Source organism: Phocoena sinus, chromosome 1 (genome assembly GCF_008692025.1).
Source record: "Phocoena sinus isolate mPhoSin1 chromosome 1, mPhoSin1.pri, whole genome shotgun sequence".
NCBI lineage: Eukaryota > Metazoa > Chordata > Mammalia > Artiodactyla > Phocoenidae > Phocoena > Phocoena sinus.
Window position 1 is genome coordinate 114,661,690 of NC_045763.1, and position 24,452 is coordinate 114,686,141.

The following is a 24,452-nucleotide window of genomic DNA, read 5'->3' on the forward strand; positions in this document are numbered from 1 at the left end:
TCTTCCTTCTTACCTGACTGTGTATCCTAGAGATACTAGATTTTGCCATTACTTCCTCTCCAGGGCTTGATTCCTTTTTGGGTTCTGGGGCCTTTCTAATTGCTCTGAGGCCAAGAGAAAGGCCTGGAGAAAAATCTCTGAGGGGAGCCTGGGTCCCTCCTTCTCTTCTACACTGGGGCAGAGCGGGTGGGGTGGAATTGATGGATGGAAACCCTGGGATCCTCACAGCCTTCTGGTCTCATCCAGAACCTCTAGCGCCGAGTGCTAAACTACCTCCCTGCAAATAAGCCCTCTGCTGTGGGCTTCCTCTGACACAGAGTTTTGGTTTTCCCTTCCCTTTACCACTGACACATTGGCATTTTTCCACTGAATGAACAGTGGTGCCCGGACTGACATCTTCTGCTCAAGCCTGCTTTGCCACCACTTTCTTCTCTGGGTGAGCTGGGCCAGCTCTGGCCTGGCAGGTCCTTCCCTCTGTGTACTGACACCGACTCCTGGGGATGGGATGAAAGCCAAGGGGATGGCAGGGTCCCATAAGTGAAGACCTCATAAAGCAAGCAGTAGGGTCCTAAGGACTCAAGTAGTCGATTTTCTGAGACAGGAGGTGATGGGTGCATCTGATTCAAGGACTACTGTTTGCTGCCAAACTGAACACTTACTGAAAAAGTCTGAAGATGGGTAGTTTTTGTTTTGGATTTTTCAGGAAGTGAGACACTAACAAAGAAGTGAAGCCATTCTGTGATCTCAGGTTTGACTGGTTTGACTGGTTTGCTCTTTAAGCAGGTTCAACCATGAACGCACATCCTTGGTGAAGAGGGTAAGCCATTATCGACCTTTGTTTCCCTGAGGTTCTGAGACTCTTAGAGCTAGAAAAGGCCTGAAAGTTCGTCGTTGTGCATCAGAATCACTCAGAGGGCTTGTTCCATGCAGACTGCTGGCCCCGCTCCTGGAGTTTCTGATTCGGTAGGTCTGGGGCAGATCCTGAGAGCTCTCCTTTCTTTCTTTCATTTATTTATTTATTTTATTTTGGCTGCATTGGGTCTTTGTTGCCGTGCGCGGGCTTCCTCTAGTTGCAGCGAGCAGGGGCTACTCCTCGTTGCGGTGCACGGGCTTATCACTGTGGTGGCTTCTCTTGCTGTGGAGCACGGGCTCTAGGCGCCCGGGCTTCAGTAGTCGTGGCACATGGGCTCAGTAGTTGTGGCGCACGGGCTTAGCTGCTCCGCGGCATGTGGGATCTTCTTGGACCAGGGATCAAACCCGTGTCCCCTGCATTGGCAGGCAGATTCTTAACCCCTGCGCCACCAGGGAATTCCCAGCCTCTCCCTTCTAACGAGCTCCCCGGTGGCAGGGGGCTGATGTGCTGGTCTAGATCAGCATCCTCACCTCTGGCTACTCATTGAAATTGTCTGGAGAGCTTTAAAAGAAAAATACTGGTGCTGAGACTCCACCCAAACCTATTAAATCAAAGTCTCTGGGGGTGGGGGCAAGCACTGGTATTTTTTCAGTTTCTTCCCCAACCCAAATGATTCAGAGGGACACTGATCCAGTGTCTCCACCAGGCCAGCATGGTTCACTTAAGGGAGTGGGTGCTGCCATACGGGGTCTCTCACAATCATCTGAGCCTTTTCAACTTTCCCGCAGTGGCTCTGGTGAGGGTGCTTTAGGCCCCCTACCCCTCTGTGTCTATGATTCTCCTGCCAGGAATTACCCAGCTACCTGCCCAGCTGCAGGAAGCCCAGTCTCCTCCCAGGGCAGCAGGTCTGGGTGCTAGAAGGCTCTTGTACCTAAACCTGGGTCTGACTCCTACAGCTTTCTCCAAGCACTTAGTAAGCCAATTCCGTGGTGAGGACAGGAACCAATAGTGCCATCCCCAGCCCCTGCAATCTCAGACTTCCATTGCCCAGATAAAGCAGCCCCGGTTCCTGTAACATCCTCTGTGGTTGTCATCTGAACCTGCCTCTCTGTTTATTGCTCATCTCAGATGTGGCAGTTCTAACTGAATCCAGAACTTCAGGTGTGTCCAGAGCTTGGAAAAATGAAGATCGGAAGGGGAGATTCAGAACCCTGGAGGAGTTCTCTGGGAGCATTTCCCCAAGACACTCCTCCACCCCACTGGCCCAGCTTCTCCCTTCCTGAACCCAGGATCTTCTGGGTTTTTTCATCTGATATTTGCAGACCACTTGGCAGGAGTTTGATGCCGTCAGACCACCAGTTTCAAGGAGTGACACGTTTTTTTATTATTATTATTCTTTGGCCACGTGGCGTGGCTTTCGGGATCTTAGTTTCCCAACCTGGGATTGAACCGGGCCACAGCAGTGAAAGTGCTGAGTCTTAACTGCTGGACCACCAGGGAACTCCCAGTAGTGACACATTTTAAAACAATACAGTTAGAAAGAACTTTAGTAAGTTTCTCATTAGTGAAGAATCAGGGGTTTTTTGTTCCTGTTCTTGACAGCTTTTCCCTTGCTGTGTGACCAACGCATAGAATAGTGCCCAGCACATAGCTGGCTCTCAGTAGCCATTTGCTGCATATTTAAATGGCTAATAAAATGAAATACTTAAATAGATAAATATTTATTGAATGAGTAAGTGGGAAGGATAATATTGTTTACAAACTGATCTGGCTAAGAAGATAGGACAGTGAAGGGCACACTGAGAGCCAGCCAGGGAGCCTAGCCCAGCCAACAGGGCGGGGTCCCCCTCTTTCCTGTCCACCATCACTGCCCACGCCCACGGAGATGGAGGGGTGTGGCCTGCCCCCTCCATGGGAGCTAACCTGCTACTGGCTTGAGCTGCGAGTGCTGGAGCTGCAAGCCTAGGGTGAAGGTGTTGTTGGCAGAGGAAGGTGGGGACTGGTGTGATGACTTAGCTCCATTGCCAGCTGACCAGCTGTCTCAGGGTGGAGGGCCTGGCAGAGGAAGCAGTAGGGAAGGGCGGGCCCTCGAGGATGGAGATCTGGAAAGGACTCACCCTGGTGGAGTCAAAGTCCTGTCTCCTTTCAGCCCAACATTTCAGTCAGCAATTGGGTGTGGGGACCATGCCATGCCCAGTAGAGGGGTTGCCCTCAAGGTGGCCCAGTCCAGAGAAGGGGTGGAGGTATAAATCCCAACGGGGCATCCAGCACTCTAATTTGGGGAGCACACAACAAGGAGCCCAAAGGGAGGGAATCATACTTGAGGTGGGCCTCGAAGGTGAAGTCCTGTTTTAGTTGAAGAAGGGGCACGCAGTAAGAGCCTGAACTAATTACCCGCCAGAACTAAAGTACAGAGTCTGGAAAGTGAATCTCTCAGCCTGGAGGGAGAAACAGGCTGCATTTGGGAGGGGTCTTCTCGGTTCCCTGCTGGAGATGGGCCCGCCACCAGTGGCTCAGGTCAAAAACCTGGGTACCATCCTTGACTCGTACATTAGTCAGCTCAGGTTGCCATAACAAAACACCATAGACTGGGAGTTTCAACAACAGAGCTTTATTTTCTTACAGTTCTGGAAGCTGGAAGTCTGAGATCAGCATGCCAGCATGATCTGTTTCTGGTGAGAGCTCTCTTCCTGACTTGCAATCAGCCACCTTCTTTCTGTTGACCTCACTTGGCAGAGAGGGCGAGAGTGAAAGCGAGAGCAAAAGAGGTGGGGGGAGCTCTCTGGTGTCTCTTCTTATAAGGGCACTGATCCCATCATGAGGGGGCCACTCTCATGACCTCATCTAAACCGAATTATCTTCCAAAGACCCCATCTGCAAATACAATCACCCTGGGGGTTAGCACTTTGACGTATGACTTTAAGGGCACACAATTCGGTCCATAGCAACTCCTTTCTCTCTCACCTCATATCCAATCCTTCGGTAAACCTTGTCAGTTCTACCTTCCAAATATGGGACTGACCAAAAAGTTCATTCGGGTTTTTCGTAAGACGTCAAGGAAAAACCCGAACGAACTTTTGGGCCAACCCACTACGTCCAGAATCTGACTGCTTTCTGCACTGTTACTGCTACCGTCGGCTCTTGCCTGGGTTGCAGCAGTGGCGTCTGGACTGGTTACTTGCTCCCCAGACAGCCAGAGGGATCCTTTAAAATAATACATCAGGTCATGTTATTTCTCTGCTCTTGACCCTTCAAATTGCTCCCCGTTATCCTTACGGTAAGGTCCAAACTCCTCACCAGGGCCTTGAGCCGTCCGTGTGCTGGCCCCCGCTACCCCTCCTGCACTGCCCCATGGCTCACTGAGCTCTTGCCACACTCCTTGCTGTTCTACCTCAGGGGCAGTGCATTTGCTGTTCCCTTGGCCTATCAGTCTGTAAGATCCCCTCTCACTTCCTTCCATCCCTCCTGAGGCCTTCCCTAGCAATCCAGTCTAGCAGCACCCCTGTCACTCTATCCTCTAGCCCAGCTTTGTTTCCTTCAACAAACCTCTCGTGACATCTTATGTATCTATTTGTGTGTGTTTATTGTGCGTCTCCCCCACTAGAACAGCAGCTCCATGAGGGCAAGGACAATGCTTATTTGTTCACTGCCAGGTCCTCAGGTTTGAAAGCAGGGCCTGCTTGACCTTGCAACGCATGGCTCAATAAATAGCTACGAAATGAACGGCTGAATGGTCATGACCTTGCTTAACAACATTAGGAGACTCAGATTCCACATTCTCCTCTGTGTCTCAGGAGCTTGGTACGCTAGCGGGGCTGCAGGAGGGAGATCAGAGCAGACAGCCCACGTCCCCAGATGTGCCCCAGGGAGGCTGAGTCTGATCATAGCCCAGTCTGATCGCTCTTCTGCAGCTCCTGTCAAACCTTATGGAACCATCTTACCACCTCCATCCCGGCTGCTTCAGGCCTGGGGCAGAGAAGATGTGCTTCCAACCTTTACAATTGTCCTGTCCTGGGTTGTATGTAAAGAATATTTCTATCCAACTGCTCCCTTTCCAGAGAAGAGAGGTGTTCATCACAAAGTGTCACTCACTTTGGGGGAGGGGAGGATGCGACTGGCCTAGGAGAGCAAGGGTCCAACACCAGGATGCCTGAACAACAGCTCCTGGCAGAGGGAGACGTAGTAGGGCTTGAGCCGGCTTTCCTGGCTCGTCCAGGGCGGAGTGTGGTTTTGGTTGGTTTGGTGGCGGCAGCAGAATCCTTAGGAGAACTGAGGAAGGGAAGCTGGAGTGGGGATGTGGCTTCTCATCTCCCCGCTCCCTTTAACTGCTGTCACCTCCGCCTGACCCATTTCTAGATGCAATTCCACTGCACCCTAGATTCCCTCCCAGCTTTTCTCTATCTCTTTTTTTTTTTTTTGCATGTGCCACATGGATTGTGGGATCTTAGTTCCCCGACCAGGGATGGAACCCTGGCCCTCGCAGTGAGGGCTGAGTCCTAATCACTGGACAGCCAGGGAGGTCCCCCCTGGCTCTTCTCTCAAGTGGCTCCAGTCAGGCACTTGAGACTTAACTGAACACAATTATATTTTTAAAACTAAGGACTGAGGGACTTCCCTGGCTGTGAGCGCTGATCAACAGTCACAACCATGGCTGTACTATTGAAGACGTACTACATGTCACGTGATTTGTGGACCTTAATCCTCACAACAACCCCTGTGGGGTTATTACTCTTCTTATCTCCATGTAACAGATGAGGAGACTGAGGTTCAAGGCATGGTAAGCAACTTCTCCAAAATCTCTTTTGGACAGAGCTGCGACTCTGACCTCTGTCCCTCTCATTCTAAGGTCACACTCTCACCTTCTGCTCTTTGCTGTCTTTCAAAATTTTACTGGTCAGGAATTGATCACAGACCCCCAACAGGATCGCGAGAAGTGCGCCACTGAAGCAGAGCTGCTGTCAGGCCTTGGGAACTGAGACTACATCTCATCCATCGTGGCATCCTGAGAACAGAGCATGATTCTACTCTGTTTGATGGTGATGGAACGTGGAGGATATTCCTCCAGAATCTGGCACATAGCGTAGCACCTGGCACATAGCAGGAATGCAAACAAAATGTATTACGTGAGTGGAAAACATTTTAATTTGATATCACTGCCTTCTGACAAACATTTTTCCCAAGGTATTGTCATTTTCATTTTACAGATGAAGAAACCTTAACAAACACAAGTAATCTGATTTTGGCGATCTTTTACATGGAAGTTACTTTGGTGAGCCTCTGGGGACAGAAAGCCATATTTGATTTTACCATTGGCTGTATGTAAGCACAACAATATTTTGTATGGTGCCACTGTGGCTGTGGTTTTTGGGAAAAAATGAGGTCTGGGATTTTCCACCCCCAGAAAATGGGTGCTGAGGAGTTCTCTAGTATAGTTTCTTTTTCTAGTTTCATACCAGACTGTTAGACAAAAAGGAATCCCCCTGTTCCACCTTACCTGTGAAATTAGGCCAGATCTCATGGTAAGCCTCACTTCCTCTGGGAAGCCTTCGCTGATCACCCCCAGCATGGGTTGGGTCCCCATAGGACCTGTCTCCCCCACTATCACCTTGGCAATGCGATTGCCTGCTGATTCACTTGCATCCGCCCCAGATAGACCTCCCACCCCCACCCAGGGATATATCTCGTCCCACTGGATCTCCAGCCCCTAGCACCATGTCTGGCACACAGTAGGTGCTCAATATATGTTTGTTGAATGAATGAAGGCTCTGCCTTCTCCCAAATCTCCTCTATTCAAGAGTTGTTGTGTCACAGGGGCTGCTGGTCTGATGGCCCTTTCTGAATATGCTTGTCCTAGTCCCCAGACTCTGCTGGTCACCGCCTCCAGCCGATGACAGGAAAACACATCAAGACCGTGTCTGCCCCCTCCATCCTTTCCTGTCCCCAGAGGCGCATGTGCCCATAGTATGTTGGAGTCAGCAACCCATTTGCCCTCTCTGCTCAGCCAATCAGAACAATAATAACCATATCTGTTGACTGCTTATGAAAATGCCAGTGCTCTACATCGATTATTTGTAATTTTCATAACACTTCCACAAAGGGAATATTATTACTCCTATAGATAAGGAAACTGAGACTCAAAGAGAGCTCAACAATGTGCTGAGGTCACACAGCAAAGGTGTATTGAATGAAGGAAGGAATGAACAAACAGGTGTCTTACTGATTCTGGCGCTTTGCTGTTTTTCTCTTTTGTTCCCCATAAACACTGGGGATAGCTTGATGGAGCAAAAGGACCCAATTGGCTTTGGGGATTCCTGAGCCAAGAGAGCAGGGAATAGGGAGGAGGTGACCCCAGTAGAGAACAGCTCCAAGCAACCCCGAGTTACTCAGTAACCCAAACCCTGGTCCCCGTGGACAGCCTGGCCAGGCTGGGCCAGGGCAAGCAGCGGACACCAGTTCCCCTTGGCCACCCTCAAGTGCCCAGCTGGTCACAGCTGGAAACTGGAGATGGAAGGTCAAAGATTGGGCAGACCCCAGGCCAGGCAGGATGGGAGCTGGTGACAGAGTTTGGGCCCTGAGAGGAGGTCAGGGGTGGAGGAAGGGGTGAGAGGTGAAGCCCCCCCATTCCATCAGAGTCTTCAGGGCCAGAGAAGGCAGGAGGAAGGGCCAGGGGCCCTGACAGCACTTGGCAATCCAAAAGAAAACCATGGACTGAGATTCTCCATAGTGGGTGGTGGGCCAGGGGAGCCCTCACAGGTGTAGGCCTGCCAGGAGAGCCCTCAGAAGGGGCGGGTGGTCCAGGGGGACCCTCAAAAGGGGAGGACTGTCAGGGTTTTGCTCTCTGTTGGGCCAGGAGTGATACCAGATGGTACCCATTAGTTGTTAAAATACCAAGATCCAGGGCTTCCCTGGTGGCGCAGTGGTTGAGAGTCCGCCTGCTGATGCAGGGGACACGGGTTCGCGCCCCGGTCTGGGAAGATCCCACATGCCATGGAGCGGCTGGGCCCGTGAACCATGGCCGCTGAGCCTGCGCATCCGGAGCCTGTGCTCCGCAACGGGAGAGGCCACAACACTGAGAGGCCCGCGTACCGCAAAAAAACAAAACAAAACAAGATCCTCCTATAAAGATGGTATTTAGCAGTTCTCCAAAGGTCTCCAAGTATGCCCTCAAGAGGTTGGCCCAGCTATCCTGGCCCTTCCAGGAGGCTCCCTCTAGACCTCCCACAATCCAACAAATAAAGGGTTGACACCTGCCAAGTCTGGAGGCATCCAGGACCCAACCATGTTACACGTGTGGCTAGAACCTCAGGTCACAGCCCCAGGACCTGGCTTAGGGTTGACGCTAAGTGCATATTCGTTGAATGAATGAATGAGCAACAGAGGAGAGGGAAAATCAAAGGTTCAGAGGAATTCAGAGAGACTAAGAGAGACAACAGGTGAATAGAGATGGAGGAGGCTGGCATCAGGGTGGAGGCTCCCAGAAGATGCTGGGAAGGCCCAGCTCACTCCTTTCTCTCTCGCGTTCTGCTGCTTTTGAAGACTCTTCCCCTTAAGGGCCTGTCCAGTCCCTGCCCGTGCAACCCAGGGCAACCCCTGCTCCCAAACAGGGCTCAGGAAGCAGGCTGAACCTTTGGGGCAGAAGGCTGGACCTGGGAGGATACCCCAGATGCTGAATTATCTGAGAATCATTATCCAAAGGCTGCTGACCAGACATCTTCTCCTCCCCCCCGCCCCATGCCACCACCTGCAGAGGAGCTAGAAAACAGCCATCTGGCTGACCAAGAAGTGAGAGAGAGTCTTGGGGCCAGGGGCCACCGAAGGCCAGAGAGCCTGCTCAGCCTGGTAGAGCAGTGCTATCAGAGGCAGCTACCACCCTCCCATGCCTGCCTGGCTGGGCACCTAGAATCCAACTGTCCCCCAGAGCCCATGCTGGGCCAGAGGCTCAGGCCCCTGAGGGGAGGTAGGGAGGAGGTGAACTGGGGAGAGGGCAGAAGGGGAAGCAAGGAGGAGGGTCAGGGACCCCTGTCACTCCTGTCTCTTACAATTCTTGAGAAGAGGCAACCCCCATTCCTAGGAGGAGCCCTACCCTGCATCAGTTCTGGGCAGTGGCTGGTCCCTATGGGCCTAGGCCACATCCCCTGAGAATGGCAGCTCTTCCTTCAGGCTGAGGTCTGAGACATCTTTGCAAATACCCACAAGTCCCTCCCACACAACAACCCCTTCAGACAGCTGGGGTTAGGCTACGGGCAGTGTAGACAGAGGGCCTTCCCCACCACCAGCCCCACTGGCCTTCACGTTTTCCTCTTTGAAGCCCCTTGTGGCCTCTGGGAGTCAGAACCAATAATGTGAGGGTCCTCCATCTGTTTAGAGGTCTCCAGGGGTCCGGCACCCACTGGGTAGAGGCCATGTACCTCTGCCTGCTGATACCCACCCCTGGCCTCAGTTCCTGAGCACCTTGAACGTGTGCACGGTTTCTGCTTATGTGGGTCCCCTTCTTGAAACATCTCCTTTCCTTTCTTCACTTACTCAGTTTCTAGGTTGGCCTTCCAGGCTGCCTTCAGACACCACCTCCCGGGAAGCAATTCTCCATCTTTGTCCCCTCCCTCATCCCCACTCCTGTGGGTTCTGCAGCCTCTCCTCTAGGCCCCCAGAGCCTCTGTGATTCCCAGGGTCACACATTTACCCCAGTGGTAATTCAGTTCTCTCCTAAGTGTCTCTCTCCCAACTGGAGAGTGGCTCCTGGAGGGAGGGGTCATCTAGTTCATCTCTGAAGCCTGGTTCACAGTAAGTGCTCAATTAACAGCTGCCTCCTCGCTGTCTATCTACCAGGACCCCAGCGGATGCAAATCTTGCTTGTGTAACAAGGGTCTCTTGACTCTTAACTGAGAAGACTCTTCTGCCATCTAGCTTCCCTTCTTTCCAGCTGCTGGGGCAGCCCAGACCCTCTCATATCCACACTGGACGTGCAGGGAACCCAAGTGTCAGTTGGCCCCTGCCCAGCCTGCTCGCAGGTCCAGCCTTCTGACCTACAAGTGTTGTGGGATGCAGACGCGGGTGAGGAGGCTGAGGCTTGGGAGTGGGGTAAGGCTCAGACCTCCCCGGCCAGGTTAATCATCAATGCCTAGAGAGCCGGCTGTTCTTAATCTCCGTTCCCTATCGCCTTTTCAGTTGGACAAAAGATTGAGTAATCCCTCTCCTCTCTCTTGTATTAACCCTGGAGGGGCTCGGCCAGGGAAGTCTGAGCCTATAAGGCCGCTTATTCTTTGGGAAACACTCTCTAACAGCATGTTTGAGGGGGCGGGTGCCCTCCCTTCTTCCTCCCCCCCACCGCCCCCTGCGGTCCCGCAGCTGCGCCCCAGCAGGCAGAACATGGGGCGCCTCTCTAGGGTCATTTCCAAGGACCTGTCCCAACCGGAACGGCGCCAGGGTCAGCTGGCCCAAAGGAAAGAGGACTTGGGGGTACAAACGCCCCATCGCCTTCCACTCCTTGCCCCACCTCAGGCCTGGGACGCCGCCCACCCTTCCCCGCCTCCCGGGCTGGAGCCAGGAACTGCGGGCAGGTAAGCCTCCTTGTGGGCGGGGCCTGGCTCTAGTGGGCGGGGCCTGGCTCGAGTGAAACTTGCCCGGCCCGCCCGTTGAGTGTCTCCCAGGGCCGCGCTCCAGGAGCCCTAGCCGGAGCCGGAGACTCGCAGCTTCTATCCCATGGCCGGGTCTCCCCGCCGCACCGCGGGCCGGCGACTGCAGCTGCCCCTGCTGTGCCTCCTCCTCCAGGGCGCCACCGCCATCCTCTTTGCGGTCTTTGTCCGCTACAACCATGAAACCGACGCTGCCCTCTGGCACTGGCACAACCACAGTAACGCGGACAATGAATTTTACTTTCGCTACCCAAGTGAGTGCGGGTGAGGGCACGGGGAGAGCTAAGGCCCTAAGCTCCCCCGATGTCTTGGGAGGGAGCACTTGCATGCCCAGATCTAAGGTGCCCCAGATTTATTATAATAACACCCTTTCACTAGCGTCTGCCACGTTCCAGGTATTATGCTGAGGGCGGCACATGCATTTTTTCTCCTTTAGTCTATGAAGTAGGCAAAGATGGGGAAACTGAGGCTCAGAGAGGTTAGGTGGCTGGTTCAGGGTCTTGCTGTCAGAATTAAGGGAGCTGGGATTTGAACCCAGATCTGAAGCCCCAGCTTTACCTACTCTCTTGTTGGCCTAGTTGGGCTTTGCTGGGCTGTTCAGAGACTTTGCCTTTCCTGGGGCCTCCACCCTGACCACAGGGAAAAAATCATCTGGGCAGGGGAGGTAGGGAGTGGGGCACAGGAGGCAGTGATGGTATTAGCTGTGAAGGCAGCCAAGACTAGTGGACTGAGACATTTCTTCCCCAGTCCCCCAAAGCTGGTCCTTCCAGAGCCAGAGAGAAAATGATGTGACTATCCACCAGCCAATCACAGAGTAGCAGCCCCCCAGCCCTGCAAAGGAGGCAAGGCAGGGTCATTAGCCCATTTCACCCAGGAGGAAGCTGAGGCTCAAAGGGGTTGTGATTTGTTCATGATCACCTACCATGTGAGTGACAGAGCTGGAACTAGGACTCAGCCATCCTCAGGTCCTAGCACCACAGCTCACCTGCCTGCTGACAAGGCCCAGGAAGGAGAAGGTTAAGCCCCTGCCCCCTGTTGTGGACAGAGCCTCTCCCTCAAGATTGGGGACCCAACCTTGTGACTCAGGCCCTGGGCAGCTGGGACCAGATCTCCCAGACTTCATCACAAATGTTTGACCAGGTCTCTAAGCCTGAGTTTTCCCCATCTGAGCGATGGGGAGAAAGATGCCTCCATTTGAAGGATATCCATTCAAATGAGGCCCAGAATGTGAGAATCTCCTATAAAAATCCCAGGCTGTTATTACCCTACTTTCTGTATGCAGAGCTGGTGGCAGTGTGTCCCCACCTGACCCTCTCCCAGCCCCAACCCCAAGAAAATGAAGCTCACAATGCTGAGGATAGAGAGGGTGAGGTGGAGGCTTGGACCTGGGCATAAAGTGCCAGAATACCGGCCATCCTAGGCCGAGGGAGGGCTACAGCTCCTCCCGCCCCACATTTCACCCCAATTCTGGCTGCATGAGGTGAGCCATGGATGCTGGAATCAAAGCCAGAGCCACAGAGCTGGGATGGCAGACTCTTGGGGTCATACATTTGTCCACAGAGATGGGGAGTTGGGCAGGGACAGTCCACAGGCTGCGAGAGGTAAGCTCTTGTCCTAGGGTCTGACCTGGCTGCCTGCCATGGACCCCCATTTGCTTCTCCCATGGGCCTCACAGCGTCCAAGCCCTGCTTGCTTCACAGTCCTCCCTGAAACCCCCAACCTCTCATCCCTCTGCTGCAATGGTAGGCTCTCCTGGATGCACAGTTTTCTGTCCCTGGATTGCAATAAGAGGAATAGCAGTGGGAATCCTACCTCTTTTACTGCACTAGGTTTCTATCCCTGTGGACTTGGGACCCTGGTGCAGGGATGGGTTGGGGAGGAGGGAGGTGTGAGGTCCGTGGAGCGTGGGGCTTTGATGAGCCAAGTCTTCACCTATCCCTGTGTCCTGGAGAAGTGGTCAGGGCCAGAGGGTGGTGTAGCCACTGCCCTTTGATTTGGGAGATGAAAGAGAGTTTTGCCGCTGTTGTTTAGCTGTGGGATTAGCCAATGCCAAATGCGTGGCTGCTCTGAGTATCTGTCTGTTACCTCTATAGGAAGGGCCTTTAGAGCTCATCTGATCTACTCCTCTCAGATGTGGAGAGAGAGCCAGAGAGGTCATGTGACTGCCCAAGATCACACAGCAAGTTAGCCAGCCTAGAACTGGGTCTCTTGACTCCCCATCTGCAGACTTTCCCCCACATTACAAACTTCTTATCCTATGAGGCAAGTAATGGAAAATAAGAAAGGGGGAAAACTAATACAATATGTAAAGCAACTATACTCCAATAAAAAAAAAAAGAGAGGGAGAGAAAGAAAGAAGGGGAGAAACTAGGGGAAAAGACTAGGATACAGGGGACACAGAAGCAAAGATGAGAAAGGGTTCTAAGAAAAAATATGGACAGGTTCTTTTTTATATATCTCTGAGACCTGACTTGCAGGGAGAGGGATTTAGGACAAATGGAATCAGGATTTTCTTGAGGTGGGGGCAGGGGGAAGTGACTGGGACCAGAGTGGTTTGTGACTTTTCTAGGAGAATACAGCCCTATCTGCCCTCTTAAAGGCACGTGGGGGTAGAGTGGTGGGGGGAGATGGCCTCCCCAGCTTACCACTCCCTTTTTCCTGCTTCTCACATTTTATATCCCCACTTTACAGATGAGGAAACTGAGGCTTAGAGAGGTTAAGTGGCTTGTCCAAGATCACACGGTGAGAAGTGGAGGGGGGAGGTGCTGGAATTTAAATCCAGCTCTGTTAGATGCTAAAGCCCCCGCTTTAACTGTCCCTTTGTCCCACAGTCTGACCTTGTTCAGGAGTCATCTGGTGCAGTTGGGGAGGGGCAATAAGGGAAGGAGGGAGGGTGATAGGTGGCCCTAGAGGGCTTTTATCTTCTCTCCAACCAAAGGTGCATGGGTTTGGTGGGGGTGGGGATGTGATGGAAAACAGGCTCCATCCTGCCCAACCCAGGGATCCCCTGAAGGGAATGTTGAGGGGTCATCTCATCTATCCCCCTGCCTCCAGCTGGAATAGCCCCTTACCCACCACAGTCCATGGAGAATGTCTGTGTGGAATGTTCCACAGAGTGGAATGAGTAAAGGAGATTTCTTGATGTTTAGACTCCAGGTGAAAGGCCAAGGGATTGAGTTTTGATTCCAAACAAACTCGGGGTGGGAGATGTAAATATTATTGCCATTTAAGACAAGTTCTAGAGCGGGTTTCGGCATGAAATGGGCATGACCCAGCCCCTTTTGTTGTTTTGTTATCCTTGGGCAAAAGAACAGACATGGCACCCCCTTTACTGTTTGCACAAGGAGAAAACAAGTCAGGCTGTGAGGCTAAAAGAACTAAGGCTTCGGGCTGAGTTCTAAAAGATACCTCTCCTTTTCTGTTGGGTTTTGAGATCTGAGAGGGAAGAGAGATCTGGGTGATTTGGGGAGTGTGTTGGGCTGGAAAAGTGGCACAGTGGTGGAGACATTTAGTGAGGCCAGCGGACCTCCAGACCCTCACCCACTTGGCCACTGGGGCTGGCAGCTGAGCTGTAGACCTCCAGTTCCAACATGCACCCAACCCTCTGCCAAGGGCTTGCAAACTCATTTCCTATCAGCCCATACACAGCACATACACACACACACACACACACACACACACACACACACAAAAGCAGAAAAATTTGCTTCTCTCAAAGTTGTTGATTACATTCTAAAGTTCAGTAATAAATTTTTGGCTTGTTGGTGCTTCACCTTTAAACAAAAAAGGTGATTGTGATTTTCTTTCTTTGTGATCTGCCTCTTTCTACAAGAGACGCGGCCATTTACAACAAAAACGTGAATAAGAAAAGTATAGAAGCAGTACACAAATAATAAACACTGTGAAGGCCTACAGTTGTTATAGTTGAAATTCCTGTAGCTCTGAGCTTCCAGGCAGCTAGGAAAAAGGGGTAATATGGTCAGTTATGTGTTCTCATCAGAATCAAGGAAGCCTCACACATGTGATTCTTTGATCCTTTGATGGCTGTCCTCCACCGACAGCTCTACATTCCCAGAGCCTGGTGCATGACTGCTTAGTAAACATCTATCACATGAATGAGGGAAAGCAAACCAGCTCCTGGTTCCTCAGGGGCAATGACATTTCCTAGTACTAAGTTCCAGGAGAAATTTCTCACATGGAGCTATGAAAGGAGAGTTTATGGTCATGGTTGACCCTGTTTCTCAGTAAGTTATTTACAACAAATGCAATAATGCACTCAAGTGTTTCTCTAGTATTTCTCAATTACAGCCAAAGATAGCACAGCATTGTGGATACATAGACCCAAGACAAAGGAAACAGGACTAGATGCACTGGCTGAACATCATAGTAGGTTGTGTTTCAAACCCTATTTACAAGTAGATGGGGGGAGGGGCACAGAACAAACTAATACAAAAGCAAATTGTTGTATTTATCTCATTTTCACTATTAATGTTTATTATTTTAGATTTTTTTTTACACAGAATAGAAAGCAAACAGAAAAGACCCCAAATCTCCCTGCCCAGAATCCCCACTGACACTTTAAAAAATTCAAGCGATTCATCTATAAAATTAAAACATTCAAAGTATAGAAAGAAACAAACTATAGGGTAAAATCCTCCTTCCCGGAGTGGCTGTATTGCTTACCTCCAGGGGGCATTATTTGCTCCAGAGTTGTACAGCTCAGCAGCCCTGCCCCCTCCCTTCAATTTCTTTTCTCTGAGATAATCTCTGTTAACAATTTAAAGTTATTTTTGTAAATTAATTTATAAAATTTAAAATCCTGAAAATGGAGAGGTATAGATTCTGAAGTATGAGGAATGGAGGGTAGACATCAAGAAGGACTTCCGACAGAAAGGGAAAATTTAAGAAAACCCGGAAGGGGAAGAGAATTTCCAGCACAGAGGGCAGGGACTGCGCCAGGAAAGAACACAGGAAAGGTTGGACTTTTCACTGGTTGTAAGCAACCCAGGGATAGGGCAAATGAGTGGGGCAGAGAAGAGAGCGGAAGGCTCTACTCTCTTGCTCTGACCTGGCAACAGCAGGGATAGTCTGGGTCCCACTGCTCCAAGCTGGCCAGCTCTGCATGGGGGATCTGGGCTGGGAGGCCGGCCATGCCCAGGGAGTTTTATAAGCTCGGCTCCAGCCTCAGGGCGGCCCTGGCTGGTGAGAGCTGGGGGCACTGGCAGGATGGCTGATTGGTGGATGGGTGGCAGCCTGAGCAGCCCTGAATGCCCCCTCCACCCTGCAGGCTTCCAGGATGTGCACACCATGATCTTCGTGGGCTTCGGCTTCCTCATGGTCTTCCTGCAGCGCTACGGCTTCAGCAGCGTGGGCTTCACCTTCCTCTCGGCCGCCTTTGCCCTGCAGTGGTCCACACTCGTCCAGGGGTTCTTCCACTCCTTCCACCGTGGCCACATCCATGTAGGCGTAGAGAGGTGGGCAGTGGCGGTCACCCTGGCTCCCCTCAGGTCTACCTGGGAGGCCCCTGTCCAAGGGACCCAGCTCAAACCCAGTCCCTCAAGTCTGCTCCCTGACCCAGGTTTTTGACCCATCCGTTGATTTCTTTTAGGTGCCCTGCCTATTCTGTTGCCTGATTTCTTCTCCCATCCTCGAGCCCCACGTCCCCATTTCTTTAGGCCCCTTATTACCCAAGAGATGTTGGGAGGATAGATAGTGTCATGGAAAAGGGCAGGGTTCAGAGGAGCTCTTGATTCAAGATCTGGTTCTTCCACCTGTTGTGGGCTTTGTTTGCTAAGGCCCAGAACCTCCCTGAGACTCTGTTTCCGCATCCACAAAAAAGGCGAGGTGATACCTTCCTGCCTACCGGGGAAGAGCTTAGGTGGGTAGGCTCATTGCCTCCTCCCCTCCCCCCACCCCCCAGGGCTGCCCTCGCTTCCAGCCCCCTCTCACCCTCCCCATCCCAACCCCCCAGCATGATCAATGCTGACTTCTGCGCTGGGGCTGTTCTTATCTCCTTTGGTGCCATACTGGGCAAGACTGGGCCGGCTCAGCTTCTGCTCATGGCCCTGCTGGAGGTGGTGCTGTTTGGCCTCAACGAGTTTGTGCTCCTTAGTCTCCTCAGGGTGAGTCTGGATGGGGATGGGGTGAGGAGTGGGAGTGGCCAGGGCCAGGCCCTGAGCAGGGAGGGCGTGGGGTAGGGGCGAGGGACTGCCCCTCCACCTCAGCTCCACCTCCCCAGGTGAAGGATGCAGGAGGCTCCATGACTATTCACGCTTTTGGTGCCTACTTCGGGCTGGTCCTCTCCAGGGTCCTCTATAGGCCCCAGCTGGAGAAGAGCAAGCATCGCCAGGGCTCCGTCTACCATTCGGACCTCTTTGCCATGATTGGTGAGGCCTGCTGAGGTGTGGTGGGTACGGGGCCGGTTCATCTCCAGGCCTGGTCTTGGGGGTGCCACCTAGAATCCTTGGGGCTCTGGCTGGGAACTCCCTTCCAACTCGGATTCTTCCACCAGAGCCCCGGGAATCCATGCTCACCATTCTCAGTAGTTTTATGACAGGTTCTTAGAACTCAGCACTGGGGTACGCACATGCCCTGAGATCCATCCTAGGGGCCTTTCTCAATCGAAGTCTGAGGGCACCAATCTCTGTTGAAGACCTCCAGGGTCCCCACTACCGACAGTTAGATACCAGACTCCTCAGCCTGGCGCACCCACCCCTGCAGGATCTTGGCCACTCCTCCCCCCCCTTGCCCCCCCCCACTCACTCTCCCCGCGCTCTCTCTCCAGACAGACTCAGCTTCTCCCCATCTCTAACCTCCAGGCTTTTGTCCCTGGGGCTGCGTCCCCCCTCCGGAGGTCACGTCCTCTCAGGGGATTTCCTGGAAGCCCCTGCACTCTCAAGGGGGAGAAGGAGAGGTCGTAGGTCACGCCGGAGAGCAGTAGGGTCTGACCTGCAAGCCCCATCATCACCACCTGTTTCTCCTAAGCGCATACCTCCGCCTTGGCCTCTGCTCCTCTCTCTTTGTTCACTAATGAGTCAGGAAAGGAAATCCATATTTTATGTTTTTTTTTTTTTTTTTTTTTGCGGTACGCGGGCCTCTCCCGTTGCGGAGCACAGGCTCCGGACGTGCAGGCTCAGCAGCCATGGCTCATGGGCCCAGCCGCTCCGCGGCATGTGGGATCTTCCCGGACCGGGGCACGAACCCGTGTCCCCTGCATCGGCAGGCGGACTCTCAACCACTGCGCCACCAGGGAAGCTTTATTTTATGTTTTTGAGGGTAGTATTGAGTAGTGACCGAAGTGCCCGTTCTTACATTAAAAAGAGACTGGTTTTGTATTTCTTGCTCACCTCTGGGTTTGTTGTGAAATAGAGCATGTGGAATCCTAGGTCAGCTGAGGCCTCCTTGTCCTTTGAGACCCAGATAAGTTTAGCTTGAAGCCCAAAGGCTTCCCCAAGATGTCTGTGCTTTCCTGTGAGGCTTACATTCTCAGATCTCCTCTGCCTCCCAGCTTCTTCCAGACAGGAAAACTGGCCTCGTCCTTGATTCCTCCCAAAACTCTTCTCAGAAGACGCATGTGTATGTGTGGTAGATTTTAATCAGACTGTGGAGGTGCAGAAGTTACATCGCAACCCAAGGACCACTCAGGACTAAGGGGCAGTCTCTCCCTACCCTACCGGGTCCCCAGCTCCCCTTCACCTGCCCTTGGCCCCTCCCCCTCTCCCTCCAGGACTGACCTGGGACCCGCAGGCAGGGCATATGGAGCTCCCAGTCCTTACCCCGATGCGCAGGCCCAGCCCATCGGTGCTTATGGCAGGGCCCACCCTCTCCAGGGGGCAGTTGAGGTTATAAAACAAGTGATTTTCCTCTTATGTATATCAAGTACCAGATTAGTGCCTGACATGTGGTGCCCTTTGCCTTTTTTTTCTTTCCTTTTCTTTTTTTTTTTTTTTTTTTTTTTTTTGCGGTACGCGGGCCTCTCACTGTTGTGGCCTCTCCCGTTGCGGAGCACAGGCTCCGGACGCGCAGGCCCAGCGGCCATGGCTCACGGGCTCAGCCACTCCGCAGCATGCGGGATCCTCCCGGACCGGGGCACGAACCCACGTCCCCTGCATCGGCAGGCGGACTCTCAACCACTGTGCCACCAGGGAAGCCCCTCTTTCCTTTTCTGATACTTAAAAAATCTCAACCCCCTGTGGTTTTCGATCAAGTAGCTCCCTTTTGTGCCAGTACCCTGTGATAGCTACCATTTGTTGAACATTTAGTACTGGCTAGGCCATGTGCTATGCACTTGGTATGTATCACCTCATTTAGTCCTCACTTTATAAAGTAGGTATCACTATCCCCACTTTACAGATGAGAAAACTGAGGCTGCTGAGAGTAGGTGACTTGAGTGCAGTTACACAGCTTGTCCCTTGTGGGGGAGTCACCTCCTTTCATTCTGCCTGCCTGCCCACCATTTAGGGACCATCTTCCTATGGATCTTCTGGCCTAGTTTCAACTCTGCACCCACTACGCTGGGGGATGGGCAGCATCGGTCGGCTCTCAACACGTACTACTCCTTGACTGCCAGCACCCTCAGCACCTTTGCCTTGTCAGCCCTTGTCGGGAGGGATGGGCGGCTGGACATGGTATGGGGGAGAGGCTTGGGAGAGGCAGAGGGATGGACCGGGAGGCGGGGGAGAGATCGGAGACCCTGCAAGGAGGATTCTCCAGGGGAACAGGTAACGGCACAGGCACAGGGGGCTCCATCTGCACTGGAGGCGTTGGGTCAGAGCATGAGGTGATGACAGGATAGCAGGAGAGTTAGAGGGTTAGATGGTGGGGGGACTTCCGAAGCAGTAGGTGCTACTGTGGTGGGCGGGGTTGGGTTGGGTGTGGGTGTGATGATCTGAAAGGGCCTCCAACGCCTTGTTCTTCTGTGCTCCCTTAGGTCCACATCCAGAATGCCGCACTGGCCGGAGGGGTTGTGGTGGGGACATCGGCTGAAATGATGCTGACACCCTTTGGGGCTCTGGTAGCTGGCTTCCTGGCTGGGACCGTCTCCACACTGGGGTACAAGTTCTTCACGGTACAGATGCCTCTTGGGCCCTGGGCAGAACAGGGGGTCTTCGGAGGGCACACGAGACTCATTATTTTCCTGTTCTCCAGCCCACCCTTGAGTCAAAACTCAAAGTCCAAGACACGTGCGGTGTCCACAACCTCCACGGGATGCCTGGGGTCCTGGGAGCACTCTTGGGGGTCCTTGTGGCTGGACTGGCCACCCATGAAGCTTACGGAGATGGGTGAGTTCTCCCCACCCTCACCCCCCATCCCCAGTGGAATCGTTATCCCCCTTGAACTAAGTCCCTCACTCTCTTCCTCCTATTGTGGACCAACAAGAAAAAGCTGTCTATTTTCTTTCATTCATTCATTCATTCCTCTACCTCCTGGGAGCTGAAGAAACTGGGGTGAACGAGACTGGGGACTGCCTTCTTGGTCCTCACTCAAGCGCAGCAGAAGGTCATTGAACAAATGATTTCAATAGTATTATTACTAAAGGGTCAGGTAAGAGATACTGACCCTTAGGATAGATTTTTGCACATCAGGGCTCAGAAAAGAGGGCAGGCAAAAGTGACCCTCAAAGTGAGCCTTGAAAGGTGTGAGGGTGTTGCTGGCACACGGGAGGTGGGAGGGTGTTCCAGGCTATGGGCCTGACTGGAGCAAAGGCCCGGAGGTGACTCAGCCTGGCAGCTCCCTTGAGGCCCTTTTGGCCGCTGCAGGAAGCGGTGCAGTGCACTGATGCACTGACCAGCCCTGGCTCCATGCTCCATCCCTGTCTCCCCCCACTCTCCCCTCCCTGCAGCCTAGAGAGCGTGTTTCCACTCCTAGCCAAGGGCCAGCGCAGCGCGACGTCTCAGGCCATGCACCAGCTCTTCGGACTGTTTGTCACACTGATATTTGCCTCTGTGGGTGGGAGCCTTGGAGGTGAGTGACCTTGGCCTGGGGGGGAGGGGGGGATGGGCGTTGTGAGGAGCTCCAGGGAGGGCAGAAGACAGAGGAGGGGGTTTCTCTGGAGGAAGGGCCATTTCATCCCATCCCCCTGCCATCCACTTACTCACAGGTATCTGTTGAGCGCCTACTTTGTGCCAGGTGCAGGGTGGGGTTGTACATTTAAGGGGTAACTTCCTCCAGATAAGTAGGACAAAGTGGGTACTTGCTCCCTTCCGATGCCAAGGGAAGGTGGGAAGCCTGCTAGGGGCTGACAGATCCCTCTCCTCTGTGGCTTCCCTGTGCTGCTCCCTCTGCCCACTAGAGGGCAGCCCAACCTCAGGCTGAGACCCTGAAGCGTGTAGGGCTAGGGGCAGGGAGGGAAGAGCCCTGCCTGTCTCATCACCAGACTGGAGCACCAAAACCTTCCACAGAGGCAGCCTGCCCACTGACGCCAGGTCAGGCAGTCCTTCCTGATATCTGGCCTTAGTCCTTTTGGCCTTCAGAATAAAACGTCTGATTGAGTATCCCCACCCTCCTGCTCCCACCCTGAGATTTTCATTCTCAAACAAGGTTCAGCTCATTCATTCATTTAATTACTTACTTACTCAATAAACACTTTCTGCACCCCTCCTGGATAGGCGGCCACAGAAGGCTCATGAGCTGTGGTTCATGACAGACTCACTATTTGGTCCGTTCCCAGCTGTGCCGACTTGAATAAGTTATTTAACTTCTTTAAGCCTTGGCCCCCTTCTCTGTAACAGAGGGATCATATTCACCTCGCAGGGTTGCTGTGGTTGCTTAAGGAGGGCAATGCTTGTCAAGCACTTTGCATAGGGCCTAGCAAAAGTTGGTGCTCGATAAATACCACTGTGATATGCCTGTGTTGGGCATCACATTGACCTCATGCCTCCTGGCTCCTCTGTGCCCGGTGGTATTGAGTGGCAGTCTCCCCCATGGGGGTGGCAAAAAGCCTCACACATGATCCCCTACTGCCACCAGGGCTCCTGCTGAGGCTGCCCTTCTTGGACGCCCCGCCAGACTCCCAGTGCTACGAGGACCAGGTTTACTGGGAGGTGAGATGTGGTTGCAGCCCCTCAGGCCCATGGGGCTCTCTCACCCTCCAACCTTCCCTTCCCTGCCGCACCTCCTCTGACCCAACCCGCCTCTTTCCTTCCTCGCTTGCTCCCTCTCCTCTGGGGTCCCTCCCTGAGGTGTGGTCTCCAGCCCCCTGGAGCTGCCCCTTCACCTGCTCCTCCATCCTTGCCCTCCAGGTGCCTGGGGAGCATGAGGATTTAGCCCAGGGACCTCTGAGGGCAGAGGAACTGGAGACTCAGGCCTAACTTGCTTCCAGGCCTTGAAAGGACGCTCTCCTTTTAGAATATGATGGCTGGCTACCGTTGGGAAGCTTTTCTTTTCTAGTTCCCATCACTTCTGCTGCAAGAAAGAAGACAGGAGCCGGAAGGAGCCTCCTTACCATAGGCAGCATTGGGGGAGGGGCTGTAACTAGTGTGGTGAGGGGAGAGCCTCACACAGCCCCACCCCACTGCCCCACGCCCTGCAAGTGAGGCACCCAAGTGACTGCTGATCCACTGGACCAGCATCACTCCGTTACAGTGAAGCCTGAGCCAGGGCCTGGCTCTCTGAGGGTGATAAATACCACGGTCACCGAGGACTCTCACTCCTTTTTTTGTGCACTTGGAATTTGGGGGGCTCCTCCTACCATCTAACTCACAATTTTGGAACCTCGGGTGAGAAAGGACCTTAGTGGTGACAATATCCTGCCTCCCTGGGTCCATGGAACTCGCCCTAGGATGCCGTGTTCTGCTAGGTGGATGCCCAGACTGGGCTGACCTGCCTCCAGAGACAGGGAGCTCATTCTCCTCCAGCAAGTGTGTGTTTGTTATAGGGCAGACAGCTCAGGCTCCTGGAGAGCTCTTCCTATTCCAGAATGGCTGCCACTCTGACCCTCAACTTGGGTGGCCTCTGAACAGAGTAGGAAGAGGGCCCCTGCTGGGACTAAGAGGGGCATAAGGAGTTCTTTGCCACTAACTCCTCAGAAGCTGGAAGCAGCCAGCCCCCAGGCACCAACTTATGTCCCTGTCCCGAGTCTGAGGAGTGGGGACTAGGAAGGGCAAATGAGCTGCTGCAGAGAATGGGGCTTCCGTCAGCCTGAAGCCATCTGACCACCAGAGGGCGCTCCAGACCCAGCAGAGGAAGATGCGGCCTTTCTTGCCCCTCCATCCTCTACCAAGAATGGGAAGTCCTTCCTACAGCCTAAGGGCATCCCTGTCTGCTTCAGCTCTGGTCCTCACTATTCATGCCACAAGACTTTTCTGAGCTCCCATTCCCTACTACATGTCATTCCAGATCTCTCATTCAACAGAGAATCCATCCTCCCAGTAGACCTGAGCTCCTTTCCCAACCCCGAAGTACTGGGACCCCCCTCTGCCCTCTCCTGCTCTTCCCTTCTGGCAGGAGTGAGCATGACTAGAGAGACCTCTTCCTCAAAACCAAAACCCATGCACACGTAGGAACCCAAGGAGGGATTTGCTGAGGCCTAGTTCTGGGACAGGGGCAAAAGGTGCCGCCACGAGGCTCCAATCCTCACTGTAGCTGAAGGGACTGAGTCTGGCTGGGGAAAGAGGTCAAGCACAGAGTTGAAGAAAAGCTGAGGAACAAGGAGGGAGGTTGAGAGAGAAGTGCCCCATGGGGACCACCCCTGCCCATGCGGCCCAAATATATTTGGTATATCCTTCCCCTTGAGTTCCCCTCCTTCCTCCACAGCCTCCCCTGACCATTGCTGGCTGGGGTAGATATGTTGGAGGGAGATCCTTGTGCTGAGGCAGGATGACTGCTGAGATTGCAAAAAGGTACCCTGTCCTGTCAGCCCCTGCTGGGAGGGAGTCTGGGCAAGCAGAGGCCCTTCCGCCATTTCACCCTGCAGAGCCATCCCTCTGCCTCTGCATCGATCCAGGTACAGCCAGCTGAACTGTTCTGCCCCTGAGCTCCCTGAGCAGTCCTCAAACAGAGATCTGAAAGACTTATAGGAAGGAGAGACTTAAGGATAAGACCCTCCCTGCCCTTGCTTATCCTGGGTGGGAAAGGTTACGAGTATTCATTTACTACGCAGACCACCAACATTTTCCCACTTGATCCTTTCCTTCTACTCTGGTTCTTTCTTGACCACAACCAAATCTGCTCCAGGCTTGACAGAAAGGGGCTGCTCTAGCCTAGTCTGGTCATTGCTACCATCTCAATCCAGGGAGGCTTCCTGGAGAAGGGACAACTGAACCCTCCCTGGGAGAGGGCAATTACCCAGCCAGCTTCTAAGGGAGGAAAGGCTACAGTTCCTAGGGTGGCCCACCAAGAGATCCCTGAGAAAGGGTGATGGCTGCCCGACAAGAGATGGCCCTGAATATCCCCTAACCAGATAGTTCAGGCTCCATCACCCCCATAAAGCCTCTCATGGCCTGGGAGACGCCGCTGAGCTCTACTACAAGATACAGCGCCCTGGCTTCATGGCTCAGGGGACTCCGTCCTGGACTGAACTCTCCTAAACCAGGCCCTTGGTTTTTCCCTCTGCATTTCCTCCTCTCCCTCCCCCAGCACCCTGGTGGGCAGTCCATAGATTGTTCGGTCCAAGTGATGGACTGAGCCATCATTACTGGTTTGGGTCTGGGGGTGATCGTCGCATCACTGCTTTCAGGCAGGGAGCTCAGAGGGCAGGGAAGGCAGGTATCCTTGGAGCCTCTCTGCTTCACCAAGACTAAGCCCCTCCCCCATCTTTCCTGTAGCCCCTGGCTCAGCACCATTGGTTCCCCACACGGTGGCCCATCCATTCAGGCTGGGTTGACAGGGTGACAATGAACAGGTCAAGGAGATGGCGAGGACAGGGGCAAAGGGAGCTCCTTCCTCACCCCTTCAGGACAATGAGGCCTCTGCCCCTCAGGGACAGCCCCTCTGATCACCGCCATTATCACTCTCAATGCAGGACAATC

At 53.3% G+C, this 24,452-nt stretch overlaps 1 protein-coding gene and 1 long non-coding RNA gene across 6 annotated transcripts; both read left to right on the forward strand.

The window, feature by feature from the left end:
* Positions 1 to 3,490: 3,490 nt before the first annotated feature.
* On the forward strand, positions 3,491 to 6,646 carry LOC116740300. The gene is made up of 3 exons (XR_004345856.1): positions 3,491 to 3,528; positions 5,454 to 5,630; positions 5,752 to 6,646. It is a non-coding gene; the product is annotated as an uncharacterized LOC116740300 (long non-coding RNA).
* Positions 6,647 to 10,457: 3,811 nt separating this feature from the next.
* Positions 10,458 to 22,132, forward strand: RHBG (Rh family B glycoprotein). 5 transcript variants are annotated; one of them, XM_032605757.1, is made up of 11 exons: positions 10,458 to 10,739; positions 15,773 to 15,945; positions 16,281 to 16,363; positions 16,457 to 16,607; positions 16,724 to 16,871; positions 18,946 to 19,112; positions 19,415 to 19,552; positions 19,633 to 19,766; positions 20,327 to 20,448; positions 21,454 to 21,527; positions 21,726 to 22,132. In XM_032605757.1, exons 1-11 carry the CDS (start codon positions 10,553 to 10,555, stop codon positions 21,792 to 21,794), a joined length of 1,446 nt encoding a protein of 481 aa, XP_032461648.1. In that variant the 5' UTR covers positions 10,458 to 10,552; the 3' UTR covers positions 21,795 to 22,132. The 5 variants fall into 5 exon arrangements, with proteins under 5 accessions (XP_032461648.1, XP_032461674.1, XP_032461656.1 ...); XM_032605783.1 differs by lacking the exon at positions 16,281 to 16,363 and having other exon boundaries at positions 10,459 to 10,739; positions 15,773 to 15,959; positions 16,521 to 16,607; positions 16,792 to 16,871; XM_032605765.1 differs by lacking the exon at positions 16,281 to 16,363 and having other exon boundaries at positions 10,460 to 10,739; positions 15,773 to 15,959; positions 21,726 to 22,127.
* Positions 22,133 to 24,452: the final 2,320 nt, after the last annotated feature.